Source organism: Meleagris gallopavo, chromosome 10 (assembly GCF_905368555.1).
Source record: "Meleagris gallopavo chromosome 10, MGAL_WU_HG_1.1, whole genome shotgun sequence".
Taxonomy (NCBI): domain Eukaryota; kingdom Metazoa; phylum Chordata; class Aves; order Galliformes; family Phasianidae; genus Meleagris; species Meleagris gallopavo.
The window spans coordinates 29,288,525-29,306,582 of NC_139413.1; the positions used below are offsets into that span (position 1 = coordinate 29,288,525).

Below are 18,058 nucleotides of genomic sequence, written 5' to 3' on the forward strand. Positions count from 1 at the left end.
AGACGGGACTAAGGGTCACACCGTGCATGCTGCTTACCAAAGCACAGCTTTCAACGTTGGAAAGAGAAGGGATGTCATCCCAAGGCAGCAAAGATAGCTTTTCTCTGAAAAGCATTTGTTGGCGTGTAAGGGAGGGAAGTTTTCATTCGTTGAAACGAGTAACTTCCGATTCCTGCCCTCAGTTGCTTGGCATTCGGTGGTGGGACTCAGATGAAGGAGAAAGTCCTGTGAAAGACAAAGGCAGCCGCCTACTCTGCAAGCGAGCTCACGCGAGGAGACCCGCAGACCCAATTCTCCTGCCTGTAACTTGTATTTGCCCCTGTGCTAACTCCAGGACCTTTCCTTTCGGGGAGCTGTTACAGGGGGGTGTTCGCCTGTCGGGAAGCCGCAGTCCGGGTCCCTCCGCCCCGGGAGCTCCCGGAGGCTGGAGGCACCGACCCCGGTTCGCGGCGCCCGGGGGAGCCCGGGACCGTCCCGCACCGCCCTCCCCACACCCTCTCTCGCCCGACGGCTCTGTCTCGGAGCCAGCAGGAAGTTTCGCTTCAACAGCCTCGTCTCCAAACATTTTTCTTTGCCATCTCAATTGTTTCAGCGCTGTTTCCCTCTAGCCTCCGCCCGCTGCCAACTCGTGCGGCACAGCGCGCCGCGGCCCGCGGGGCCGGGACAGACCGACGGCGAACGGCGGAGCGCAGCCGCGGAGCCCCGCGCTCCCCTCCGGGCATCACCGCACCTCTGCGGCGCGGAGCGGAGCGGCGGCTCGGAGCGGCGGACCCAACCCGTCCTCCGTCGGACGTTCCGCAGAGGCCGGGGCGGGGAAGGGACGAAGCGGCCGCCCCTCCGCGGCCCGGCAAAGGCGCCCGGCGGAAAAAAAAAGCGCTCTGTCCTCACCGGCGGCGACTGAAGCGGCTGCGCGAGACGCTGCGGCGGCCCCCTGCCGCCCCCCGATTCCATCTGACGGCTCAGGTCTGCTGCCACAGAGCAGTGTTTATTCAGCGCGTAAACAAAAGTGAAAGGAATTAAGCGGGCAGATCCGATAGCCCAAGGAAACATTTCGGGCTCTTCAGCGTGGAGTTACCACGCTCTTAGAAAAGAGGACGTTCCTACGACGGAAAGCAGGCAGTAAGTTTTGTAGCCGTGCATTTCTAAACATCGTCGATGCTTTCCGTGTTGGTTCTGCTAAGGGCAAAGTGCTCTTTCATAACATTCGATCGCTGCTTTATTTTCGTCTGTCCACAACACTTTCTCTGTCTGCATGACAGTATGGTACACCTAGCACAGACATTTACAAACTCAAAAAGTCAGCTTCTACGTAAAGTTTTCATCAAAACTTCAGGAACAACACGTAGACACAGCACTCCACTCGAATATGCACAAGTTTCACGTATCTGTTGGTGGTGCAGGGACCAAGAAGTGCAACAAAGAGTAAAAAGGGCAAAAGTACTGCCCTTACTCTCTAGGGCGCTGAAATAATTCTTCAGTTCATCCTGCAGTGCAAGGGCCACTGCCCTAAAAAACTGCAGGGCTGTACCCCACTAACCCCCTGCTTGCCCTTTACCTCCTCTGCCCTTACACCTCCTACAAAGAAAAGAAGAATAAAAACGTACATTGCGTGAGGTTCTGAACTTTGGTGAGGGAACTGCTGTCTCACACATCCAAGTCGGACACAAAAACTTTTCCCTCAGACCCACCTGGTCATTCCCAACCAGGAGACACAGAGCTCCACGCTGGAATAGTCATGAGCAAAAGTACAGAAAATGCTGGACCCAGGAGCTGGAGACAGACGGCCTGGCCCAAGGAAAGTGCGTTACCCAGGTATGGAAAACAAGTTGTGGGTGAGAGACTGACTCGATTGGTTTACTTCTTGCTAACCCAGTCCAGAAACAGAAATTCAGGAGCAGTCCAAACTCTGCAGCTTTCACCAGGGGCTGGAGCCAGGGGGAGTGCGAACTCACAAGGAGAAAGCCCAAGTGTGCTGGCTTCACTTTGTTGCCTGACTTCCACCACAGAGCCGCCGCCAATCCGTCCCCACCCACCCCCATCCCTCCGAGATCGGGATGCTGAGACCTAGAGATGAAAAGCCTCCAGATACCCATAGGTGGGCAAGTGTTAAAGCATGCGAAAGAGGATGCCTGAGACAGGAATGGCAACGTGCATGGAAGTCGGCTTTGTCCCCACAGTTATCAGCTCCGCATTTTAACCCATCTCTCCTTGCCAGACAGCTTGCTGGCCAAGAAAGGGACCGCGTGGACCTGGGCTGCACAAAGAGCGGACCGCACGGAGTCACGGCAGCATCTGCTGGCGGTCCTCGCCTCGCCCTCGGGGGGCTCGGGGATACAAACGAGCGAGGAGGTGAGGGTGCGAGACGGGGCTGCGCAGCGGGAGCTTAATTCCACCCCGCAGGGCGGACCGCGTTCCCCTCGGCAGCGACTGAAACACCGCGAGCGGAGCACCGCTCGTTCCGCCGCAGCCCCGCGCCCCGTCCAAACCAGCCGCACCTCCCCGGGCCCGGTTGTGGCGGAGGCGCGGGTGGGCCAGAGCCGTCGGCCGTTGTTCCGGGGACACCCGGAGCGGCGGGCGATGGCAGTGGGCCGATCCCGGCAGGGCAATCGGAAGCGGCAGCTCAGATTATCCACGGTTTGGTGTCGGCGTCAGCTTTTCGCAAACTGACTGCGGTGCCACGTTTAATTTCTCAGCGGCCCGTTCGTTTTCGCTGTGAATACGTTTCGCTGCAGCGCCCTTCAGAGACAGACGTCCCGCCGCGCGCACTGCTCCGCGGTGCTGTCTTCGCTCGAGAAGCCCAGTGCTAACAGCCTCTCGTTACAACTCTTGCTGTCCGCGCTCAGCCGCGCGCCCCGCCGTCACATACTTAAAAGATCTCTCCCGTGCGCAGATGATTAGCATTTCCTCCACCCGTCCTTGCACTATTTCTCAGAGGAACAGACGAGGTCCCCCCTCGGAGGGTCCTCCGCGCACGGAACTCCGCGCTCCCACCCGAGCTCTCCGCAGCGCTCTGCTCCGCTCTGAGTCCCGACGGGACGAGGCCGAGCCAAGGGGCCGCCCCGACCGCCCCCGGCAGCTCCGCTGCCCTCGGCCCGCTGCTCCCCGCCACTAAGTTCGGTGCGTCCGCCTGCTTTCACCTCCTCAAAAACGATGCTACGCTAGCGATACTTACTAATATTCCGAGAGCGGGTAACCGAAGCGAAGAAGTTTAGAACAGGACTTTGGAGAAGTAGCCGAGCTCCGCTGTTTTCGCCTGAGTTCGCGAGGCGCGTCGTCTTCGCGTTCCTCGGTGGCTGCCGGCGCCGCCGATCTCCCGGCTGCGGGATCGGACCCGGCCGGACCCGGAGCGCCGCGCGGCACCGACGCGGCCGCGGGAACGGAGCAGAGCGCGGGTGGGGCCGCGGGGAGCCGCGCGGGACGGGCTGAGGGGCGCGGTGCTCTCCCGGCCGCGTGCACCGAGAACGAGGAGAAACACCGATAAATCTCCCGTGCGTTTTTTTTTTTTCTTCCTCCAGCATGCATCTTATGAATTACTGCTGAGCGTTTTGCTATCGCTGCGGGGAACAACGCGCAAAAGGATTTCGTTGGCTCCTAGCGCTGTATTTATCAGAGATTAAAGGTGCGCGTGCAGGAAGGCGCTGCTTCACAGAACTCTAAAACGCAGCCGTCCGTAAAGCGCACACCAACACTGCGCAGTAAACTCGTTAACATCGAGGGGAAAGCATCGACGGCGCAACGAAGGGCGCTGCAGGGGCCCCGGCCTCCCCCACGGCTCTCTGCCTCTAGTTCCTCCACGTCGCATCTCTCTGGCCCCCAGGCAGGTGCCGCTTTTCCACGGTGCCGTCTGGACCAGGCGATAGGTCTCGTGCCGTGCCTCGGGATTTATCTGACGGGGAAGGTCGGGCGGTCAGGACGGACGGAGAGAGATTCTCCGTTGCTCCCCCCGCGGCGCGGCCGCCTCTCGCCTCCTGTAGCGGCACCCCCGGCCGCGTTCCGACGACGGGGGCCGCAGCCGTTTCCCCCCCCCTCCGCGATCCGCTCGGCGCCGTGGGCGTGCAGGTACCCGGGGGAGAGACGCCCGAAAGCCGCTTCTAGGTGTGCGCATAGGGCCGGAGGGCTGCGGGGTCGCTCGGGGATCGGAGGCGCTCCGGACTGCCCCGCCCGTCGAGGCGCAGAGTTCCCCTGGGGCGGGGAGCAGGGCCGGACACAGCGCTCCCGCTACCCACTGCGGCCGGACGGCTTCTGCCACGCCGTCCCCTACTTCGCTGCACGAAGCACCGCGTCCCCCAGCGTCCCAGCTACGTTACTGAGCGGCAGCTGTTGGGGTCCTAAGGGTGATTTAAATGAGATTCTCTCCGGGCCGATCGGTTAGAACGCCGGGCAAGCGAGTGGGGTGCAGCGGTACGTGAGGCTCCGTCCCAGTCTCGCAGAGGCAGGGCCTCCAAATCCGAAAGAAAGGCGAATGAGGAGTATGGGGTTCATCCTTTCTTACAGCGCCTCAAAAACTAAATTCCCTTTTCTCAAACTCAGAGCATTACCGCTGTAGCGGCAGCTCTCTAAGTTCGCTTTGTAGAAAATCCACCATCTGTCAGAGTAAGCTCGCAAAGAGAGGTGCAGAGGACAGGGATGTAACGGCAGGTTTAATTAGCGTCACCTGCCCGGCTCAGCACGCGCGGAGCAGCAATCCACGGCTATCGCCCCCACCTGCGGCAGATGGGCTGCTCGTTCTGCACCGTCCCGAGCGCGGCAGTAGTCGGGGAAACTCTGGGAGGAGCATTTATAATCGTAGTAAAAACGTGCAAGTAACACAGGGAGCCCCTCCGTTAGGGAACACGGCCGGGTTCTCGGAGTGCTGCGGGCGGGCGGCCCCGAGCAGCCTCCATCTGCGGTGCAGACGAACACACCGGTGATAATTAGCAACAGGCGTGAGTTCAGAACTGCAGTAATGCTACGGCCTTTGGTCACCTCAGGTGTTCCTTCTTTAGCTTAACGAGAAAGGTTTTATAATGGGAGCTGGGCGACGTAGGCACGCGTGAACACGGCGCAGACGGAGCTTGGAGTGCGTGAGCCGCAGAGCTGTGCTCAGCTGCGGGGCGCGGAAAGCCCCTCCCGTGCGCCCGCACCGCCGCGTTCCTTCGCTGATGTGGAGGGAGATGCAGCTCGAATTTTTGTTTGGTCTCGGGGGGCTGGAGGCGGAGAAACTGTGACAAACGACGAAGATAAACGGGGAGGGAAGGAGGGGAAGAAAGAGGAGGAGTATGTGGTGTCCTTTGGGTTTTTTTTTTTTTTCTTCTTTCCTTGATGGTGCTCTTTGCTGTCTAACAGCTCCGGTGCGTGTTCGCTGTTGCGGCAGCGCTCGGAGGCGGGTTCTGCGCGGGAGGGCAGAGCAGGCAGGCGCGGAAGGCCGTCCTCGCGCGGCACGGCCCACCCCCTCATACACAAAACTTTTTTCTGGCAGGCGCCGAGGGCAGAGGCTCAGAGCGAGGTTCCTGGAGCAGCCTCGTGGCGCCCCGCCGCCCTTCGCGGAGCTGGTATGCGGTAGGGCAGGGCCATGTATTGGAAGAGCGACCCGATGTTCGTGTGCAGGCTGGAGGATAAGGACCTGCCCGCGCTCGGCGGCCCCTCGGAGAAGGTGAGCGGACGCGCGCCGCTGCCCGGTGCGGGGCGGGACCCGGGCTGCGCTCCGCGGCCGCCGGCGGTTCCGTCTCTCCCCGCTCGGGTCCCGCGGCCTCCGCTCGGCGGAAGAGCTCCGGCTCCCGCCGCGACCCACCCGTGGGGCTTCGGCACGGCCCCGCAGGTGCTCGCGGCCGGGCGGGTCGGGCGGGGCTCCCCGCTGCGTTCCCCGCTTCTGCGCGAGGCCGGCGGTGGATCGCGCTCATCGAGCTCTCCGTGCGCTCCCCGCAGGAGAGCCCCGCGGCGGCCGACGAGGACTCCTGCTCTTCCTCCGCCGCCCTGTCGCCCTCCTCCTCGCCGCGGTCCATGGCCTCCGGCTCCGGCTGCGCCCCCAGCAAGTGCGTGTGCAGCAGCTGCGGCCTGGAGATCGTGGACAAGTACCTGCTGAAGGTAAGCGCGTCCCGCCGGCCCCGCGCCTCTCCGCCGCCGAGGCGGCCGTGTCGGTCCCGCGCCCCGAGAGCCGCGGGGAGGGCGGAGCGCCGCGCCGGGCACCGCAACGTGCGGGGAGGGGAGGGGAAAAGAAGGGAGGACTCGGCCGGGCCGCGGGGCTCCGGCGTCTCGAAGCTGTGCGGCGTCCTGCCTGTCTGACGGCCGTGAGTTGAGTGCGGTGGCAAAACGCGAAGGCGCTGCGGGCGGACCGCCGAGCTCGGAGGAGTCCTGCCCTTTCTCTCGCACGCTTCTCGTCCGCTTTCCTTCATCGCCGTTGTTGCGCAGTCGGCATCCGTAACATCTGAGCCGGTTTTTCGACTTGCAGAGATGTGTAGAATTACTGCAGAAGCGGACGTTTTTAAAACTCTGAAGCTAACCGCGTGCGTCTGTGAGATTCGGGCCTCAGAGAAATCTGAAGCGATACCTGTGTTGTGAGAACGCTCTCCTGCTTTAGGGCTGCGTATGCTTCACGTGTTTCATAAGGGAGCGAGAAGGAACGCTGATGTGGGTGGCGTCTCGGTTGTGCTGCACGCTCCTGATAAAGCAGTTGGTAGCACTGACCCGTTCGTTGTTAGCTAAAAAAAACTCAGTGCGATGCTGTGAATCTGAAAGGAAAGCAGAGCCTGTTCAGAAGCGTGGAAGCAATGTATTCCTTTAAAAAGGGGCTCTAGTAATTTCTGAGAAGTTGACATGATTGAAAAATATTTTTGCTAGTTTTAGCATTCAGGACTAAGCATGATGATTTAACAAAAGTGAGGCTTTAAATATAAGGCATCAAGGCAGTTCAAAGGTGGCAATTTTCCATCTGGATTGCAGCCACTGAAGTTATGCTGGGTCAGAGTCCTGCCTTCTGTCCTTTCGAAAGTGAGATTAGAAAGTTGTGCTTTCAGTCGTTCAATTCCAACAGATGCAGACTTAAATTCATAATATATCCTGCAAAGTGGAAGTCTGTAGCATCACTGAAAATGTGAATGTTCTTTTTTTAGGTAATTTTCTTTAGATTCCAGTTATAACGAGGAGGTCAAAAGAACGTGTATGCCAGGTCGGCACCTATTTAAAGCAGGGTATGCACAGGTTGTGAAGAGCTTCTGCGTGCCTTTTGTTCCGTTAAACCCCGCACACCTTTGCATGTGTGCTTGCACTCGGAGCAGGGTAACGGAATAGGGATGACAGAAAATTGCTTCTGGTTCTGTTAACTCCAGCGACGTCCTGCTTGCTCGTTTCCTGAATGTTGCTGCCTGCTCTTTGAAAAGCTTTGAAATGCAGCTCAGAACAAAAGATCCCCGAATGACCATTTTGACTTCAACTTAAACATCGTTCTTTTCTGTATAGGTAGGGAAAGACAGCCGAGAGATGTCTTCCCGATCAGCAGCAGTTATGTCTCCTAAATTCAGCCCTGTGCAATGATAAAGGCAGATGGGTGACATCCCGCCAGCCGTGTAACAAAGCTGTGTGGGAGAGCGTTAGCCTGTGATGAGCCGGGCTCCGTGCAGAGCGGTGCGCGGCTGCCTGCTGGGGCCGGGAGGAGCCGATCCGCCGGCAGCCCCTCTGTGCAGAGCTGTGGAGCGGGCTCAGACTGGCCCTGATGCTGTCGTCCTTTTTGCCTGCAGTGCGCCCATCTAGCAAAACAGTTGAGAGATCAATTTGGTGACACCTGTTACCAACGGTTTGCCATTATACTGTGGTGTAAATTTGTCAGTGAACGAAACTACAGCTGCCAACAAGGATAGATCTTGGAAGAGCACTGGGCAACTGCAAGCTGTAATGTTATATGAGGATTGGCTGAAAGGTCTCAGCTTGACCTGTCAGAGTCAACATCTCATTTTCTCTGTGGCTTGTCTGGCAGCGCTTTGACAGAAGGCACATCCCGTGTCACATAGACCACTGCTCTGCCATTCCTCATATAAGGGCTGACAAACCTGCTGTTCCCTGTGAGATGAAAAATTGGTGTGGAAGTTTTTTTAAAGGAAATCATACATATCTGAACTTATTTATTGTTTGGTTTACGTAAGTTCTCCTGTTCAATATAGAATTATCCACAGGGCTATCACTTAATTTTTTCAGTCAGTGGGAATATTGGATTTTCAAATGAAATGATTTGTCTGATGGGTGCTGCGGAACGTCTGCACAACAAAGAATTATCTTTACAAGAATGAAGAAATGAAAATTTTGGATAACTTTTTTGCCCGAAATTTACCCGTGGCTTTTCAAAGCCCCTGATTTGCTGCTGCTTTCCAGGGTGTAATTTCACTATGGATACTATATTTCAACAATTTTTGAATTTGCTGTAAAACACTGCTGATGTTTCGGAGCTCCCACCCCATTCACCAACTGTGCTTACCAGCCATCTGGTAAGATGTAGCTCATGTTGTGTTTCTACTTGACAGACTGTTTTGGTTTTTCTTCAGTGTTTGCACTGTAAAATTTCAAATCACTTTGCAGATTTTGTTCATTGTTAGACAGGAGTGTTTGCAGGTTGGGAAATAAGAGTGCAAGTTAGCAGTAAGGTGATGCCAGAACTTGCTCTGTTACCCCAATAATGTGAGAACAGAGCCAGGCACCAAATATCCATGTAGAACCCAAGTTCTCTTGCTTCCTCTTCCTGTGCTTTGAATTACAAAGCCATGAAAGCTTATTTTGAAGACTTTTGTCACATTCATTAACCCCTAATGCATGCAGTTCTGTAGGCAGTTTTGCCTCGACGATTCATTTTCCGTGAATCATGGTACATGTAATTTCTGCCTTTTTCTGGTTGTATGAAAAAAAAAAATAGTTTTTGTAAGTACAAAGTACAAATACTGGTAGTACAAACCCTGAGGAGTACTTTTCTTTCGGTGTTCTTGCAGGTGAACGACCTCTGCTGGCACGTCCGCTGTCTCTCGTGCAGTGTTTGCAGAACGTCTCTCGGAAGGCACACCAGCTGCTACATCAAAGATAAAGATATCTTCTGCAAACTTGATTATTTCAGGTATGCCATGCAGCAGTAGCGCTTTATTTAACAAAATTTCACGCTTGCTTGTTTTGCTTAGTCTGTAAATAAAATGGGTGCTTATTTACATGCATATAGTTTATCACTTTATAAGCAATTAAGTGGATTTTTATGGTGGAGGGACTTGGAAGCCCCGCACTTGTCTCATGCAACTACATAACAAACCTTTTATTTAATTTGTGCCTAGCTACTGAATTTCTAGAATCATTCACCTCTATGGACACGAAGCGGGGGTAGGTATTAGTCAAAGCGCCTATCAAAATAACAATAAATTAGCTTATGTGCAAAGAATGGTTCTTAGTGTGATGCTGACTAAGAAGCCAAGGCCAAGCTGAGATGATTTTCAGTTCAGACTAGCACTTCGGTATGAGACTGAGGATACCACACGCTGTTATTAATCCAAGTCAATCTTTTAGCCTTTAAAAAGGATTTCAGCAGCTACACCTTTCTAGGATCAATTTGATTTAGAATATGAAACATCCTTAATATTAGGATCTAATTGCATAAGGGAGAGTATTATTAATTCTGAGTGGCATAGAAAGACTCTTCGGCCTCAGTGCTCAAGATAGAAAATCTTCAGTCCAGAAAGCAGGAAGAAAATTTGCTGTGACCACTAGTACTTTCCTCAGGCAAAGTATTTACGGGATTCACATCTGTATAGTGAGTGGATTATTGTCAGCTATCAGGCTGAGGATGGTGGACTTCAGGGGAGGAAAAACAAAGTTATGTTCATTTACGTAATCCAACATATCCTGGCTGTCAGTTTCCTCTTGAAAGAACAACGTTATGCAGTAACAGTGTAAGTATTTGCCTATATTTGAACTTCCACTGAAGATGATAAAATCATAAATGTGATGGTAACTAAGGAAAAAAACTGTGGAGGTGCAAGCTTTCTCCCCTTCAGCGGAAGGGGGCGATGAACAGTGAAGGCTGATGTAGCTAAGTAACCTGGACTACCCCTACCGTGAAACATTTGAATAACTGGGGGAATTTTGAGCATGAAGCCAGCTGTTCCTATCTCCCACCCACAACTTTTACAGATATTACTTTCGTAAAAAGAAAGGCGAGATTTGTGAGTTCATGTAGCAGTTCAAATGTTTTAATGTTGCTCTTTGCCTTAAGTAAATTATTAACTTTTATAGGTCAGTAGTGATCTTGCCTTGAGTTATCAGATGCAACCTTGCCGATTTGATTGCTGTAGAAGCACGGTTACGCGGCCCTCTGGCTCTGTGCGGTCAGCCTTCTTGCTGTGGATCTCAGCTGTGCTTCCACATCCATTTTCTACTAACCTTGCTGGAGCAACCGTTGTGCCTGGGTTGGTCAGCATCTGACTCCAGCCTTCTGTGGGCCTTTGTTGTTTGCAGGCGGTACGGCACCCGCTGCTCCCGCTGTGGGAGGCACATTCATTCTACAGACTGGGTCCGAAGGGCTAAGGGAAATGTGTACCACTTGGCGTGCTTTGCCTGCTTCTCCTGCAAAAGACAGCTTTCTACTGGAGAGGAGTTTGCTTTGGTTGAAGAAAAAGTCCTTTGTAGAGTACATTATGACTGCATGTTGGACAATCTGAAAAGAGAAGTTGAAAACGGTAACGCTGCTTTTAAGAAATGTTTGTGGTTAGTTTTAATTAAATTGTTGGGTTTTACTTCATCTTCTGTCTTAAAAGAGCTAATTATCTAGCTTTACTAAGGCTGGAAGCACAGGTTCTTGAATTAAAATAATGTGCAAATTACTTAATGTTTTCATATATATATTTAGAGAGAGGGAGTTTGTATAACTTGTTTCCTATCCTAAGGAAAGCAAAGCTTATCTAGTTGATAAAATGTCATGCTGCGTCTCTTTCCTCCATCAATTTGCAAGGGAGCCAGTTGGGGAGGATGGGTGGTGGTGTCAGGTCAATTTAACTTTGAACAAAACATGGCTTTTCTGCATGTGAAATTCAGCTGGCCAGCCACTGTGAGTTGTTAGACGACCATCTGATTTATGAATAACGTCATTTTGAATGCTTAGCAGACAGTGTCTTCTTTTTAATGCTTCAGGTAATGGGGTTAGTGTGGAAGGAGCGCTGCTGACAGAACAAGATGTTAATCATCCAAAGCCAGCAAAAAGAGCTCGGACCAGCTTCACAGCAGATCAACTCCAGGTAGAGGCAATGCTAAAAGCTTGAGTACTTCAGGTTTACACAGGATGTAACTTCTGAACTGATAGGAAATCAGATGCATATGTGGGGGAAGAATAAGCTTGTATGCTTTATACTTTTTCAAAAACTATCAAGACACGGCATGTTTCTGGAATAGTTTGTTAGCTTCAGCGGTTTCATATGAAATAGTTACCCTTCGAGCTTTTTATTTCCCTGGGGGCAGCCAGTAATTCTGCAGAGTGGAAACAAAAAGGTTGATCTATTTTGATTGCTCGATGAAATCTATTTAAGCAGACATTTACATCACTGCACATAATAAAGAATATTTTTAGAATTACGTAATATGAAGAGATGGGTACTGGATATGACTTCAAGACATTAACAGGCAGGAAGCTTCGATTTTTATTGCAATGCTCAGTAAAGGACTGCACAAGCTTGTGTTCTCAGAACAACAGGTAAGTGTCGTGGATTCCTGTTAATATTCACGTAAATACAGCTCAACTCCTGTCAATTAATGTGGTGTTTCTCTTTGTTTTATAGAGAGGAAGGGGAATAATCACATGTTTATCTCTCATCATCATTTTTCCTACATACTTTTTAGATCACGTCTTGGCTATATTGATGTGCACTGGGAAGACAGGCTCTTAGTAGGAACTCGTCTGCTCTCATTCCCTCTTCTCTTCCCTTTTTCTCATGCCTTCCAAAGTGCTTTACACGCACGCTCAATCTCAAAGTATCTTTGAGCTTCGCTGCTGCCTGTTTAAGCATACTGAATTCTGTAGACTTGGTGTCACGTTTCAAGAGCCTAGCTCCAGTGTAGGGCTGCGTGTTTGAGAGTGGGGGAGCTGACAGCTCTTTCATAGAACTGAGTGGAGTGAAATAGAGGAGAAGTGCATTTGATGTTCTTGGCAGCAGTTTTATTTACTGTCCAATTTGTTCTTGATCACGCATTATCAAAACACGTTCTCTCAATATCCTGTCATATGAGCTCAACCACTGGTCGTATTCCTTTCCAGTGTCAGGACAAAAGGGAAGTAGGAGCCTTGGAATTCTGGAAGTATGAAATCAAAATTCCTGGTAGGGTCCTGCCTGCCCAGTGGGGGTGGGAACTGCCTGCATCTGCTTTGCTCTCAGAGCTTCTTGTCTTGTTGCTGTCCTGACAAGAGTTGACTCTGGATTGCCTCAAATATGACTAATTTCTGCCTCCGGATCGCCACTTCACCAAGTGAGCCTGTCAGGGAAAAACAGCACGACCAGTGCCAGCTCCCCGTGAGGAGGGTGAGAGCGAGACCAGATTCAGAAGTGTCAACCTGCAGTGGAAAGGAAGCAGCAGCTTTCTCCCTAGCTCTAGCTACGTGTCTTTCATGTTCAGTTTATATTCCTTTGCTGAGTTTCTGGGTGCACACTGTTACTGCAGTGTTCATTTTCTACTGTTCTGCTTTGTCACTGTGTCTGTGGTAAAAGTGGTCAATTCTAGTTATGCACTGATTATCACACCTCGGTTTAACATGCACACAGTTGTACGCTGCTTGATTTGCTGTTTGATCCATGACTGAAGTCAAGGTGTTATTAATCTAAAACAAGAGCACAACCTGGAAGGGGTGTAAGGTGCGAAGGCTCTGGATATCAGGTGTGAATTTCTGCAGGAAGGAGACTTTTCCACCACGAGCTGAATGAATGACAGGTCCAGCTCTCAGAGTAGGATTCAGGGCTTCTTCTGTTTTGACATCAATTAACCCTCTGTGTTTGCTTTTCCCGTTTTACTGGATTGTAACCTACTTCAGCAGATATGAGATCTTTTCAGACGCTTGCTGTCTGCTCAGTGCATCTGTCTCAGCACCTGTTCTTGACATAAGACCTCCAGTAGTGTGCCTAAGGATGTAGAAGGATGTCTGTGTTTTTGATGTTCTTTTATGAAACTCAGTAGGAAAGTAAATAGTTTAAACATTCTGAATTTGAGAGTAGTTGTCTGAGTTCCTCAGAGATGAAGCAAGGCAAAATTTGCAGACCATCAAGGAACGAAATTCAGAAATGAGAAACTGCAGTTTACTAAATAGCTGAAGAAGTCCTGCAGAAATCTGTGAAGTCTTACTTCTTAATTAAAGTAAAATCTTACATGTTCCAGAGCTGTTCAGGTTGCAGGTCAGGTTGACATCTACTTCCTCAAGAATTGTAATTCAGGTGATAACGTGATGATTTGTAACAAAAGACGAGTCCAACCAAATAGCTGCATAGCGCAGGTCTGTCAGGGTGCAGCCTGAGTGCCTCTCACATCACTGGAAAGTAAATGCGGTGCGAGGAGCTTCCAAGTTGCCCACGTTCTCCATGTAGCTGCGAAGAGCATCAAGTTGCTCCGTGTAGTGCAAGAGGCAGGTAGCAATTGACAAGCTCAAAGAACCCAACCAAAGCCATTTCTTCCTGATGCTGTTTGCTGTGGTCTGCTGCTGTAACCATTTTCTTTGTCAAGTATGCTCGAATTGTTTCGCGGTGTGTTTTCTCACACAGTCCCTTTAGTACAATCACAACTGAATGCTTCATCCATTTCTGTTTCCAAGCATAATTCATTTGTCATAAAAGTCTCGGTTCAGTTAAGCAGTATAAGGGGCTTCTATTTTGGGTGTGAATTTTGTGGATTATTTAAAAAATATTTTTCTCCCTTTTACTGGGACTGTCTGGGGACTAGAGATTACAACAGTTCCCTTAAGACAGAGAAGGAAAAGGATCATAGTCTGAGAGAAGTCTCTAATGCCATCCTTGGGACTGCACAAAAAAAAACCCCAACTCTTATCTTTTCAGGTTATGCAAGCACAGTTTGCTCAGGACAACAATCCAGACGCACAAACGCTTCAGAAACTGGCAGAAAGAACAGGCCTGAGCAGGCGTGTTATACAGGTGACTGCTCCAAGTTACAAAGTCTGCCACTCATTTGTGGGAAATGCTTAGTGGCAGTTAACAATAATGATGTAGTTATTGTGAGGTGGAGAAAGATCTAATGTGGTGGCTTATTAAAACTGTTCTTAGCTAGGAGTAGGTCTAGAACCAAAATGTCATTGTGAATGATTTGCAGTATTCTTGGCTTTGTATGGAGGATTAGAAATTGTCAAGGAAGAAACTCCACTGCCTGACGAGCACGTAATTGGCACTGAGCTCTTCATAAACATGAATTTATGAATCCAGCAGCACGTTCTTAAGAGCTGTGCTTTCTGGATTTGTGATATACAACACAGACATTAGGACCAATTACCTAGTGATCTGTTTTTGAGAGCAGAGGTAAAACATGCCCAAGCCATTTAAAACTGAGAAACACAAACTTAGGTTCTTATGGTTCTTACTTTGCTCGAAGATTCCTCTTGGCAGCCATCACATTCATGCTCTTCTTCTGTATAAATGTATTTTTTTAATATGAATTTATAAATTTATATAATTAGAAAGAAGCTTGCTGCTCCTTTATCTCCTCCTAGCCCCGGAGATCTGACAGATATACAGGAATTAGGTAGCTGGAAACTGTGATCAAGCTTTTAAAAAGTTGACACTCTCACTCTTCACATGGAAAAGAAAAATAGGTATCCCATGCAAAATCTGTTTTATTGCCAGCAGCGTCGAGGCACAAGAGAAGACTGCATCCCTGCCATGCACCTGCATGCAGCAGCTGTGGGTGCCCAGCCCGGCGCCTGGCCCAGCAGCCATGCAGTCCCTCACAGTGCCTGTGGGCTATGTGTTGCTGCAGAAGCTTTCCTGACCTGCTCGTGTGTGTGCTTAAGGCACCGTGCATCTTCAAAGTAGATATTTTGGACTCTCAGTGCTACGTTTGAGGCCCAATTAACTAACTGAGCTCTGAGGTTTATATCAAGTTAACGTCAAAGCAGAATGCAATGAATCTATATGATGTAAATCTTTTTTTTTTTTTTCAGGTGTGGTTTCAGAATTGCAGAGCACGTCATAAGAAACACGTCAGTCCTAACCATTCATCTACTGCTCCAGTCACAGCAGTTCAGCCCTCCAGGCTGTCTCCACCCATGTTAGAAGAAATGGCATATTCAGCATACGTACCCCAGGATGGGACTATGCTAACTGCCCTGCACAGTTATATGGATGGTAGGTACGACTCCGCATAGCCAAGCACAATCATTCTTGACTGCAGCAAGAACAGTTTACCAGGCTGCCAATAAAGAAGCTTACCAGATTTCTTGCTTTATGCTTTATAGAATATCTTAATACAGTATTTGCTCTCTGTGCCTTGTTAAGGAGGCGCTTCTATCAGCAGCACTCACTGTAGTAGCATAGCCGAACATCTGGGTGTGAAGACTTCTTTCTGTGCTCCCTCCAAACCATGAGTACTAGTAGTAAGAATTCAATTGTTTTTGTAGCACTCACGCTGTGTTTTCTACAATATCTAATTTTAGTGAAAACCGTTGACCAGCCACTCCCTGACCCTTACCCCACAAACTGTAGGTGTACTGAGAACTTAAGCTTCCTTCACAGTAACACGTAATGGGGGCAGCTTTGCTTTAAAAAAATGTTATTGTGTTATTTGACCTGATGTGTCAACAAATTGGGCTCAAACTCATGATTTGGAGTGTCTGGAAGCTTTGGGAGGCCTGGACTCTCAGCTGCACGCGTGGCCTGAGCTCGTTCTTCTCCAGAGAGGTGTGAGGTGGGCTGTGGTTGGAGGCGAGTGAGCCCTGGGCCTGAGGTATGGGGCTGGTGGAAGCACTTGTGATGCCACCAAGTACCTCCTGGCATCAGAGCTGTTTAGAGAAGCAGTGCTTGGTCAGGTGTTTGGGACTGGTTTATTTACCCAGTGGGATTTTACTTGTTTATATTTTTCTACTTCCAGTGAAGCTGACAAGTAAATCTTTCTGTTTTTGTAGCTCATTCACCTACAGCTCTTGGACTCCAGCCTTTGCTACCCCACTCAATGACACAACTGCCAATAAGTCATACCTAATTTCTTTCTGTCAGGGATATAAGCTACTAAGGATGTAAGCTTAAGTCACTTACTGTGTATGAAAGTTATCATTGGAAAGATATTGATGTTAATTTTTTAGTTAACATCTAAAACATTTTCAAGAACCTTTTTGCTGCCCAGGTATGTAAGTATACATTTAGCCTGCAAGACACTTTTATGGATTCTGCATAATTACATATTACATTGTTTACAAGCCTTATTAAACATCTTTTTGTATTGTCTGGAAGTAGATCACTCTAGTTATGTATTTGTTAATTTATTTGTCATCAGAAGAGCACTTTGCCTAAAAGAAAGGACTGACAGTTGTGCAAAATGTTTACAATTCTTTGTGAGTTTGTAGCTTATCATTAGTTTGTATTAGTAAGTTATTGCTAAAAGTATTACTTGTATTTGAGTTGTATACAGCCTATATGTTAAAGCTTATTTCTGTGAATTTGCAAAAATAAATTTTGGTTGCAAATATTTTCAAAACAAACTAAATAAAGTTTCTGCTGTAGCATGCTAAGCAAAAGTGTTGCTGTGTCTATGGTTGAACTGTGAGCATTTGTGAAATGCTTAACTTAAATCTTCAACTTTTAAAAGAAAACTCCGGGTTATACCTAGGTATGCTGCACTAGACTTTTTCAGGAGTGTTCTGTCTCAACTGATCTGGAAAATGTTTCTAATGGGTTTAGGTTGGTCTTGAAACACAAGAAATAGGTGCTTGCTTTAAAGTAAATGTATACAAAACAGTGGTTTTCTTCAGAGTGAGGTTGCACACCTGCACAGCAAGGGAAACTGTGGATATACAAGATAGACTTGACTGTGATTTAAGTCAGTGAGTGGAGATCTGCTTTCATATTTTGTAGTATACTGCTTCAGCTTCTGATTTTTTTTCAATAGCTTTCCTTTTGATTTTGTTTAGCAGGAGGATGACCAATGCAGTATTTAAATAGTCTGCATTTCAGTTCCATGTTTTGACTGACCTGTATCACACTGCATACAAATAGAAGCTGCAGTTCATTCAGATGCTCAAGAATATGCTGCATCTAATTGTGAAAGTGAATTAGAGCTGCTAAGCTGGAATTAGAAAGTAGGGAGCTCTGATTCATTGGGTAATGGCTAGTGCATACTATCAACTGAATTGATCTTTGTCTTCACAGACTAGTTTCCTTCAAGGATTTAAGACTGGTAGATCCCATCTGCACACCTAAGCTTTACTTGCATCAGAAGGAAATCTTTGAAGGTGTGTCAGTTCTTTTTTTTCTTTTTTCTTTTCTCTCCAATGGATTCGGTGTTTCTAATGTGTGAAATTTCTTATCTGCTCTGGTCAAATCATTTCAGTTTGGTTTGCCACCACAGAAAGATTATGGTCTCCAAAGCCACCACTTCAATGGCAACTTTTGAATTATTCATGTTCCATAAATTAAACTCAGTTGCCCAAGCAACTGAGTAGCAAAAGCACATAGCTTTGTCTAGGCTGATACACCCTGCCACAAATAGTGCTAAAGACACAAGCTGTTATGGAACTCGAATGGAACTTTACATTTTTATTTTAACGTGCATCATGCTGAGTTAAACATATCATTTTTCTGTACCTACAATACCCCCTGTGGCTGCATGATACAAAATTGCATGCAAAGTAGTAGACAAACCAATTCTTGTTGTTTTGTAAGACCTGATGTGTAAGTAGGAGAATCTCACTGCTGAAGTTTTGAAGTTAAGCACCATGAGTGATGGTAACTTAGACTTAATTTGGTAATGTAACTACTACTCAGCTGTCCCGTGTTAAAGTGCAACTTGACTTGCATTAAGTCCCTCTAAAAAAGAACAAAACAACTTATTCGTTCTAACTTGAAGATCTGAGCAACTTCAGGTTCCT

The 18,058-nt window shown here is 49.0% G+C and overlaps 1 protein-coding gene across 2 annotated transcripts; it reads left to right on the top strand.

Moving 5' to 3' along the window:
* Positions 1-603: 603 nt before the first annotated feature.
* LHX8 (LIM homeobox 8) lies at positions 604-16,708 on the top strand. 2 transcript variants are annotated; one of them, XM_085231689.1, is made up of 9 exons: positions 604-2,349; positions 5,459-5,632; positions 5,905-6,063; positions 8,949-9,070; positions 10,456-10,676; positions 11,128-11,231; positions 14,025-14,120; positions 15,140-15,323; positions 16,100-16,708. In XM_085231689.1, the coding sequence occupies exons 2-9, from the start codon at positions 5,552-5,554 to the stop codon at positions 16,174-16,176; spliced, it is 1,044 nt and encodes a 347-aa protein (XP_085087815.1). In that variant the 5' UTR covers positions 604-2,349; positions 5,459-5,551; the 3' UTR covers positions 16,177-16,708. The 2 variants fall into 2 exon arrangements, with proteins under 2 accessions (XP_085087815.1, XP_085087813.1); XM_085231687.1 differs by lacking the exon at positions 604-2,349 and having other exon boundaries at positions 4,714-5,632.
* The last annotated feature ends 1,350 nt before the right edge of the window (positions 16,709-18,058 follow it).

Bases quoted from the DNA above. Each gene is read 5' to 3' on its own strand.
- LHX8 (XM_085231689.1), top strand. From the start codon at position 5,552: ATGTATTGGAAGAGCGACCCGATGTTCGTGTGCAGGCTGGAGGATAAG. The intron at 10,677-11,127 runs GTAACGCTGCTT...TTAATGCTTCAG, and splicing joins GAAAAGAGAAGTTGAAAACG to GTAATGGGGTTAGTGTGGAA. The intron at 15,324-16,099 runs GTAGGTACGACT...CTGTTTTTGTAG, and splicing joins CCTGCACAGTTATATGGATG to CTCATTCACCTACAGCTCTT.